The sequence below is a fragment of the Rutidosis leptorrhynchoides genome, chromosome 1, assembly GCF_046630445.1.
Source record: "Rutidosis leptorrhynchoides isolate AG116_Rl617_1_P2 chromosome 1, CSIRO_AGI_Rlap_v1, whole genome shotgun sequence".
Lineage (NCBI taxonomy): Eukaryota > Viridiplantae > Streptophyta > Magnoliopsida > Asterales > Asteraceae > Rutidosis > Rutidosis leptorrhynchoides.
Window position 1 is genome coordinate 413280905 of NC_092333.1, and position 10667 is coordinate 413291571.

Sequence of the window (10667 nt, forward strand, 5' to 3'; positions counted from 1 at the left end):
GGTATTACTAATAATGTTAGTAATGATATTAGTAATTATATAAATAATAATATTTAATAACAATAATAATAAAGATAACACTAGTAGTATTTAATATCAATATTAATAATGAAACTAATAATAATTGTAAATGATAATGATGAGTGATAATAATAATAATAATATTAATATAACAATTTAATATTAATACATAATTATTTACAAATAATGGTTCGTGAATCGTCGGAATTAGTCGAGGTTAAATGAAATCATATAAGAATTAGGTTTAAATTTAGTCGGAAATTTCCGGGTTGTCATAGTTGGAGTTTGTATGTCAAGTGCTCTTGGCGGTATACATGGGATTTCTTGACGATGTTGGAATGGTAATTGGTGTAGAGTTTCTTCAAAGTCTTCAAGTGCTAGATTGCTAAGTAATAGATGCGTAACAAATGATGATGAGTGGTGTTTTAATGATTGAGGATATTGTTGTTGAGAACGTGAATTTTTATTTATTTAGATTTTGATTTGAATTTTAATTTGTATTTTGATTTAGATTTGAATTGATGTTGAGGTTTTTTATTGTAGGGGTGAATGAAGAAGAAGGGAATGAAGATGATGGTTATAAGTGAATGAAAAAGAAAAGAAATTATAGCAAATACAAAAAATTGCCTAATTGCTCATCATGTGCAATGCTCATGTATTTATTTAACGAAACAAATCAACTGACGTTAGATTTGGGATCATGGATATGCATTTTACAAATTATAGGACTACCGGTATAATTTTAAAAAATAAGGACTACTGGTATAATTTAGGGTAAAGGTGTGCGAGTTTAACTTTAAAAAAATTAAAAAGTTGATGTACATACATACACCCATGTATCATTGAATTTTTTTTTAAATAGTAATATTTATAGGGTATATTACAAAAATGATTTTTCAAAATCAAAAATTACAAAAATAGGGAAACCGGCATTTCAAATGCCGGTTTGCAATGTGTCACTCCAAACCGGGCATTTCAAATGCCAGTTCGCCTACGTGGCATTTTTTATAATTTTTTTTTGTTAGATCTTACAAACTCGTGATACACTCATTTTGTTTTGAAATATTTTAAAGCTCGTGTTGTTTTGAAATGTTTTAAAACTCGTTTTATTTTGAAAAGTTTTTTACTCATAAAATTTAGTTAACTACATGTATGACTCCGTATCAAAATATATCGAATTGAATTAACACATGTAGAATTATGTAATGTGAACGAAATAGATACAAATTGTCAGCAGTTCATTTTCTCTGTGCTCACATGTTCAATAATTGGTTTTGAACTTCATTTTGTAATTTGTTATTTGCTTCACAGGTATCTGATTTCGGACTTGCCAAGTTAGCTGCTGATTTCAACACTCACGTAACAACACACGTTATGGGAACTTTTTGGGTATGCACATATGTTAAAAATGAAGTGTTTTGACTAGTAATGAAATATATAATAAATATATTATTACAAGATAGTGTAATCTTGTTGCAGTTATTTGCGTGCAGGGAAGTATGTAAGTGTTATAAAAGTTTTATACTCGTAAACTTTAATTAATTATATGTATTACTCCGTATCAAAATATATCGATCTTTCAAACCTTTCAAAACAAAAAGCTTTAAAATATTTAAAAACAAAACGAGCTTATAACGAGCTTGTAAAAAAAAAAAAAAATGTCACGTACGTACGCCAGCATATGAAATGCCGGTTTGAAGTGACACGTTGCAAACCGGCATTTGAAATACCGGTTTTCCTATTTTTATAATTTTTTTGAAAAACCATTTTTGTAATATACTCTATAAATATTACAATTTAAAAAAAAAAATCTGTATCATTCTAAATAGTACTCCCTCCGTCCCATATTTATTGTCACCAGACAAAAAACACAAAGTTTAAGAAAATCCTACTAACTTCATTTCTCCACCAATGAAACATCTTCTCTCTCCAGATCCACCAATGAAATATCTTCTTTCCTTTTCATTTATGGAAGTGGACAATTAATTTAGGACATTCCAAAATAGAATAGTGGATAATAATATAGGGACGGAGGGAGTATGTGAGATGTGACATTAGCTGTATATTTAATGAAAACAAAATAATCACTTCACCATTTACACTTTATCAAAGGTGGATTTCGTCGTTTTAATCTTCTCCCAAACATTAAAAGCGAACTCTTTAACAACACGAAAAGACGAATAAATAAGCAATAAAGAAATATGACATAATCTTGAATGTATATTAACAAACCAATATAATAACACCATCACATATCTTAGTAAAATAAAAAATTCCATTTGACTAATCATCAATCTATTATACTAACCCTTTTCTCCTTCTCTTTGAGTATGGAATAGAACTGTCATCTGATCATAATGCATCTCTCTAATTTCTAAATCAAAAGTCAGCTACTAATTTCTCTTTTCAAACCCTAAAAATTTTGTCTTTTTCGTCACCCACAAAAACTAACTCAAACCCACATGATATAAGCCAAAAACAAACAACCCCATCTAGGTTAATCTTCATTTTCTAGGTACAAAAAAGTAAGGACTCAAATGTACTGTCAAACAACGAATTTTTTGACTTTCTTGATAAGTTGTTGAAGTTTATTGGATAAGGTTTTCGCTATTCAGCTACTAGTGAAGGAGAGTATATCGTAATGGAGAATAATTTTTATGGCGATTTGGCGGATATATTCCGGCCAGGCTATGTTAGTTCGATCGATCCTCCGGGGATTGTTTCAGATTGGCAATACTTTGATCAACCTGATCACGAATCACAAATGATCCAAAAGTCAACAATAATTGAGGATCATGATGAAGGTTTTCGTCAACCCTGCTTTACAAATCTTTTATTAGATCCACTTATTAATCATGAAGGAACATCATCAACTCCATGTTATTTTGGAACAACAACAAGTTTGGATAATGATCAACAAAAATCAACTACAACAACAAGATCAATACCATTAGGGTTTGATCAAAACAATGGTAACATATTTTCAAAGATGGTGCAAATATTACCAAATGTTGCAAATTCAACTGATCATACAACAACATCAAATTATGAAATGGTAACATGTTCTTCAAATTCTTCTTCTGCACCTAAACGTGGGTTACAAGAAGCTTCTACTAGCACAACCTTACAGATCTCATCACCACGAAATCCGGCCATCAAAAGAAGGTAAACAACGAGATACCTTGCATTTATAATTTTTTTATATTTGTATTTTTATATTTAATTTAATTCTTTGTTATGGGAAACTGCTTCAAATGAATGAATGAATTAATATATAATAGGATCATATGCATATTGCTTCATTACTCATACTTCCATATAATTTTTTACTCGTTTTCACAACTACGATGACATTTTTTTAATCCCGGCTATACATACATGATAGGTACATATATATATAGATTAGATGTTTATGTTAATTATATAAGCTAAATAAAAATAATAATCGAATGACATATATATGATTAAATCTTAATGATGTATCATAGAAATTTAAGTTTTTTATATCTCAAAAGATTCTTTATGGTAAATTTTATTTTAAAAGTTTAGTATAATTATCTGTCTATGATTAATTGATTAAATATGTGAATTATTCATATCATATCAAGAATAAATTTTTTAGTGTTACGATATATTATGTCGTCAATATTTTACAGAAAAACATATCATTTCAATAGAAAAAAATTTTAAAGTTTTTTGTTGTAATGTGTTGTTTGTCATTTGTTAGTTTGATTTGGTTTTTTCGTATTTATTCTTGATTTTGAATGTGTTACGTGATCGTTTTAGTGATCTAGTTACTCAAGGCTCAGGTTTAGTTAACTTTTGTTCTTTGTTTAATAATAGGGGTTGTTTACTTCTTTCGAGCCCTGGAATGTTTTTTATTCGATTGTATCTTAGGTCGTCTTGTTCAACTATTGACGAAAAAATGTTATTTTTAATGTTATCGTTATTTTAACGTAAAAAAAAAAAAAAAAAAAAAAAAAAAAAAAAAAATGTCATATATGTGATTCGTGATTTTAGAGGCCTTTGCGAAATAGAGAACATGTTTTAGTCCAGGACATCATTCTCTTGTTGACTTTTTTAATGGTCATTTTTTACAAGCATTTACAAATCTAGTTTTGAAAAAAAAAATTATAAAAGTAGTAAAACCGACATTGTAAATGCCGGTTTTGTCCTAATCATCAGTAACCGGTATTAGGATTGCCTGTTTATCCCACGTGTGCCCTAGCTGATTGTACTGAAACCGGCATTTCAAACGCCAGTTTCAATACAAATCTATTTGTACTGAAACCGTCATTCCAAACGCCAGTTTTCAGTACTTTTCTAATATATAATCCATTATTGTTGAACCATTGCTGCAGGACTGCAATTCTATCCTAGTGTATTATTACAATCAATTTTAGTTTGAATTTGCAGGTCTTTATTTATAGAGTTCGTATGTTGAATGTATTCAACACACTAAACTCTCTTGATCTCCAAAATCATTCAACATTTTTTCAATCAGTTAATTTTCAAAAACACTAAACACATTAATCATTAAATATAATGGCTAAATTTCGTAGATTTATGGTTCATTTTGATTGGTGTGGTGGAATTGCATTTCGAAATGATTGGCAAAGTGGTGATGATACATCACTTAGAACCACTTTTCCACTATACCAAAAAGTTAACTGTATGGCGTTAAATGAAATGTCTTACCGATATGTGGGTGCCGATCTAAGATCTTGTACGTTGAAAATGATTCTGTGGAATGAGTTCTTCGGTTATGTATGTCCGACTAAAATTTATGAATGTATTTTTTTGCTCGGAAAAATCCACAATATAATGCTCAAATTGAAATTCGGTTTGAGCAAGTCCTTCCGACACAACGATCCGGTTTTGTGGATCAGTTGTAAAATATAATCCATTCTTCTTAAGTTCTACAAATCGGGGACGGTGGCGCATCCACATCCAAAAACTGGCGTTTTGGTGCATCCACATCCAAAAATCAGCCTTAGAAAGGCCGATTTGCAGACATGTCAGAGAAAAGTACAAAAATCGTCCTTGAGAATGTTGGTTTTAGTAAACATTCAGCAACGGATATATGACACGTAGGATAACCACATGCGAAGGATCTATTATAAACATTGATGTTGTCACCTTTTACTGAAACCGACTAATAATTATTATACAAAATACGACTATTTTATATAAATTAAAGTTCTAAAAAATATAAATATTACATAATAATCTTAAAAATTTAAAAATATTACACAAACGGTTTCTTAGTCGAAATCCGTATAATAACGCCCATGAGTATCGTAAAAAGGCACAGCGGGTTCGTCTTCTCCATCTTCGGCATTTTCGGAGATATAACATCAACCTAAAGTTTCTTTATCTTCTAAACTAAGTAAAGAGAAATTCGATTTGAACACGCATCGACGTCTTTTTATACCGTACCATTGTTCATTGGTACGAAGGTACGTAGCGAACAATTCCAGAACACAATCATAATACAATACGTCAATGTGTTCGAATGGTACATTTTCTTTCAAAATGCTAATAAGTCCTGTAAACTAAAGTCGCTATCGTCAATGTCTTGGAACGAAGCTTTCGAACCACGAGTATAATCGTAAACTTTATTTTCATTACAAAATTGACTACCGTAGTACACGTCGAATGAGACAATGATCGGCGGAAGGGTCTACATTTTTGAGTGAGTGAAGTGAATTTTATGAAAATCACATCAAAACTTACTCATTTATGCAGTTCAGCACAAACCGTCATTTGGAATGTCGATTTCAGCGACTGTCAGAAAAGCAGACCAAACCGGCATTTGAAATGCCGATTTAGGGTACGGGTGGCCAAAAACTAGGTCACAGGTTGAAAGTGGTGTCATGTAGGCACAAGCTGTCATTCGTAAAGCCAGTATTGTGTAACAAGTGAAAAAACGGCATTCACAATGCTGGTTTTACTACTTCTATAAATATTTTTTTTCAAAAACTAGATTTCTAAAATATACTTGTAAAAAATCACTATTCAAAAAAAATATATCTTGTTTTAGTCGGTGCTGGAACTTGAAGATTTATATTGGGAGGACCAAGATCAGGGAAATTTTAAATGTCTATTTTTACCCATAGTAAACCCTTTAAAATTGTACTAACTGGTGTGTTTTTAAAACAAGTATAAAAGTGATAATTGTAGCCCCTTAAGTTTAGCGTTTGAGATTTTAAATAAACTAAATATGAGTACGTATGAAAACAATACGATTAAAATGATGATAGCTCGCAAATTTTGGGAGCCTTCACCCTATATTTTCTTCATACTACATAGTCTCATTTGTTGATCAGGTTGTTAAGGACTTTGAATGCCTAACATTTGTTCAAGGTTGAACATTTCTTGTTCTTTATGTTGGGTTACGAGGACTTGACAACAGACTTCGTCGAATGAGCTACATGATGAAGTAGCATCGGATGAACCCGAACTCTATCGTCTTTTCAGCTAAGACCCCGACAAGGTGTATACCAGATTCGATCGTCAGCAGTGGCGATCTAGCCAAGGTTGGAGAACTCAGATCTCGGGAAGATCTCGTTTGAACATTTTTTGGGAGATCTCGTCATATTGGATAAATCTCGGGGAGATCTCGGACGTTGACTTACGTTGACTTTATAGTTTTTTTCATATAAATATATAGATAAATATATGTATATTTATATAAATTTTTATGAGATTTTACAAGAAAATTCGAGAAAACCGGAGAAATTGCTAGATTATGCGAGAAAATTCGAGAAATGGGCAAGAAAATCCGAAAACTGAGCAAGAAAATTCGAGAAATCATGGCTTTAACCAAGATTGACCCCGTTGACTGAGAAATCTTGAGAGATGAACATCTCGTCTCGACCAACTTACAAAAATGAGATCTTTGAGAGAAATAAGGGGATTTACAACACTAGATCTAGGATTGGTGGTCACTGGTGTCACCGGCTAAAACCCCCAAAAAAAAAAATTACTAGATGGCTTATTTCAATGGTGTCACACAAAAAAATTTACACTCTTCACTGGCATCACTAGTTAAAAACCCAAAGAAATTTTCACTACATCACGTATTTCAAAGGTGTCCCGTGGAACCACGGATAACATAGTATATCCGCCCCTGATCGTCAGCGAATAAATGTTCCAAGTACGGGTTGGCTAGTATTTTGTTCGCCCTCATCAAATTGATTGCTGACTGATCTCCGTTTGTTGACGTCTCCGGCTGCTCAAAACATCTTTCAGGCGAAGAACTTGAGGTAGTCTATAGCAACACGCCATACAGTTTCATATTCATACTCGAACGACTTGCCTATTTGCTCCGTCCCAAATCTATTGTCTCCAGACAAAAAATACACAGTTTAAGAAAAAAGTACCTGATACATGTACTTTTCTGTTAACTTTCCAGTTTTACCCCTTATTTTTTACCCATCTTTTTGTCTTACATGTATAAAGTAGGGGCACAAAAAAAATTTATCACATTATTTTTTTCTATTTATAAAAGTGGACAATTAATTTGGGACATCCAAAAAAGGAAAGATTGACAATAGATATGGGACGGAGGGAGTAATACATATTTAGAACCATTTTTATCATGTAGAGGACAATGTAGCATTAATTTTTGCTAAAGCTTGCGAGTTCTCTAACATTTTAATAGTTATGAAACTTTTAGTATGTGTGTGGGTTCGATCTTGATCATCCTCATATTGAACTAATATATATCGGATTGAACCAATGTTTTGTTATAGCTAAACAAATTATACATGTTCAATTTTAAAAGATCCGAGCTCTACTTATCTATAAATCTTAACTTTTCATCATTACTAAATTCAACCATTGTTAAATGAGTAGGAAGAGCCAAGCAAAGAAAGTGGTGCACATACCTGCACCAGCACCTGCAAATAGTAGATCCACCGGTGAAGTGGTTCCATCGGATTTATGGGCTTGGAGAAAATATGGTCAAAAGCCCATTAAAGGATCTCCATATCCAAGGTACAACTTTATAATTCACCCCTTCATTTATTTAATTTAGGGAAAATAAATGAAGAATATATAGTGCAATAAACTAGATTATAATGTATAATTTTTTATTTTTTCATTCGTTGTTGCTCAACAACTACAATTTTGTTTAGCATGTGTTGGGCTTCTCATTGGGTGGCACAATTAATAGAGCAACGTATAGTACACATTATTTTATAATTGATTGGTTGAATAAATTACATAACTTGTAATGTTCAAATTCATCAATTCATCAATAAATATTAAATGAAAATAATATAAAATAGTATTCTTACAATATAAAAAAGTCACATTTTAAGGTAAAGTCAATATATTCTAGTTATCCAACTTATATAAAACTTGTTTAAATACTCTTGACTTTTGTGTTAAAACATGCATGGAAACACATGAATTCATGACCATTACGTAAAACTTTAGCACTAATATCCTAACCCAAAACGCCATTAACATTAATTTTGTATACATACGAACACTATTCATTTTATAATTATATATTCCGTACTACGTATATTACAATATAATGACCCACAATTTTATCTCTATCATAAATTTACACCCATGACACATTTCTCACATCGCGTTGGGAGTAAAGGTGAGAGGGGGGTTTTACCGTCCATGCCCCGTATCGGATTGGTGCAGGTTTCCTTCTGGGCACGCAGTTGGGGGCGGGTATAACTTTGTAGAAAATGAACGCGTTGGTGGTTAAGTCCCCCTGGATGATCCTAACAGCTGTTCAATGAAAAAACAAAAAAACAAAAAACAAAAAAAAAAAAAAAAAAAAAAAAAAAAAAAAAAATTATTACAATTTAATGACTTAATCTGTGAAAAATATATTGTCCAACATAAAATGAAAATGAACTTACCTTCCTTTACACTAGTAGACTTGTTGTATCATTGCAACCCAATATATACTCTAAAATAAATCATTTAACTTTCTCTAATCATTAATTAATCATGATTTTCATTCAGAGGTTACTACAGATGTAGCAGTTCAAAGGGTTGCTCAGCAAGAAAACAAGTAGAAAGAAGTAGAACAGATCCTAACATGCTAGTAATCACCTACACTTCTGAACATAATCATCCATGGCCCACTCAAAGAAACGCTTTAGCCGGGTCAACCAGAACACCACAACCACCAAAAACGGAACCACAAACGCAACAACAAACCACCACAGAAGATGAAGGGTCAACAATAGTGTTAGGGCAACTTAATGCTCAAGTGAAAAATGAATTACAAGTATTAGATGCTAGTATTCCTCAAGGGTATCGGCCCGAGTTACCGGGCCGTGGTGGTGGTGGCAACGAACAAACGAGCGACTTCTTTTTGGGGTTAGGAGAGATAGAGGGTGATCCTATAAGCATATTGTTGAATCAAGGTTTCTTGAATGGTGATGAAGAAGCGGAAAATTATAACAAGGATTTAGACCCTTTTGGTTAAGGAGCACTCAATATTATGTTAACTAATTGAATTAATTAATTTGATTAATTTGTCCAAAAGAAATTCTTTTATTTGTTTGGTGTTTGTATTATTGAGTAAAGTATTTTTTTTATTTGATTAATTTGATGGGTACCCCTTTTTTAGTTTCCTGGTTTTTGTTGGGCGATTTTTGATACAGGGTTTCTACATCAAACGCTAATAATTCACATGGAAGAAATTTGAGAAGTGTTTTTGTACTATCGTGTATCTATTGTTTAATATTGTAATTTTACGGCTTCTTGTTAAAAAAGGTTGTAGATTAAAAATAGGGTTAAAGTTGTAAATACGGTATATACTTTTACTTTTGTTCTAATATATGCTATATACTCAATACATTACCAGTGTAGGTCACATACTTTCAAAAAGTGTTCTAATGTATTGGTGGCCCTGCTGAACTGTAAATCAATTTTTTAACATTTGTTCTTTAAAATTATATGACTACAAATAGGTTATATACTTTCATTTGTGTTCCGATGTAGGCTATATACAAAAATGATTTATTTCGATGTAAGCTACAGTATATACTATCACTTTTGTTTGCTCATTTTTGTTTTATCCGTTTAACAAGTTCAATGCGTTCATATTAGCACACTTTTTGAAAGTATATAGTTTACAATGGTATTTTATTGAGTATATAGCCTACATTAGAGTAAGAGTGAAAGTATATAGCATATTTACAGCTTTAACCCTTAAAAATATTTAAAATAGTTGATTAGATTTAATTTAAGTGTTATAAAGAGGGGATGTTTTGTAATATAGGAAGAAAAGATGGATGATATTTTATGAAAGTTGAATTTATATTAAGTGAAATTTGATTGTGTTTATTGTACATGTCGATTTGCAAGACCCATTGCTTATTTATAGGCTTACTAAGTCGGTGATGAAGCTTCTAGCTTCTCTAGCCTAGTAATATCTAGTAATCACCTGCTAAATATCTACTACTTAAATATCTCTTAACACTAATTAATTCTAGATTATTCTAGAAATACATTAAAGTTTAATGGTCATCCTTAATGTATTTCGATGTTACTCTGAGCTTGTTGCGTAAGAACTCGAACTTTGGTCTTAATAGTGCTTTGGTGAATATATCTGCAATTTGCTCTTCAGTCTTGCAGTATTTTAATTTGATCTCTTTTTTGGC

General features: G+C 31.5%; 1 protein-coding gene across 1 annotated transcript; it reads left to right on the top strand.

Moving 5' to 3' along the window:
- The first annotated feature begins 2662 nt into the window (after positions 1–2662).
- LOC139871868 (uncharacterized) lies at positions 2663–9487 on the top strand. Its single transcript, XM_071859615.1, has 3 exons — positions 2663–3186; positions 7882–8022; positions 9019–9487. Exons 1-3 carry the CDS (start codon positions 2663–2665, stop codon positions 9485–9487), a joined length of 1134 nt encoding a protein of 377 aa, XP_071715716.1.
- The last annotated feature ends 1180 nt before the right edge of the window (positions 9488–10667 follow it).

What these genes read in the sequence shown, in the direction of transcription:
- LOC139871868 (XM_071859615.1), top strand. Translation starts at nt 2,663, where the DNA reads ATGGAGAATAATTTTTATGGCGATTTGGCGGATATATTCCGGCCAGGC. An exon ending in AATCCGGCCATCAAAAGAAG is followed by an intron (nt 3,187 to 7,881) that starts GTAAACAACGAG and finishes TTAAATGAGTAG; the next exon opens with GAAGAGCCAAGCAAAGAAAG. An exon ending in AAAGGATCTCCATATCCAAG is followed by an intron (nt 8,023 to 9,018) that starts GTACAACTTTAT and finishes ATTTTCATTCAG; the next exon opens with AGGTTACTACAGATGTAGCA.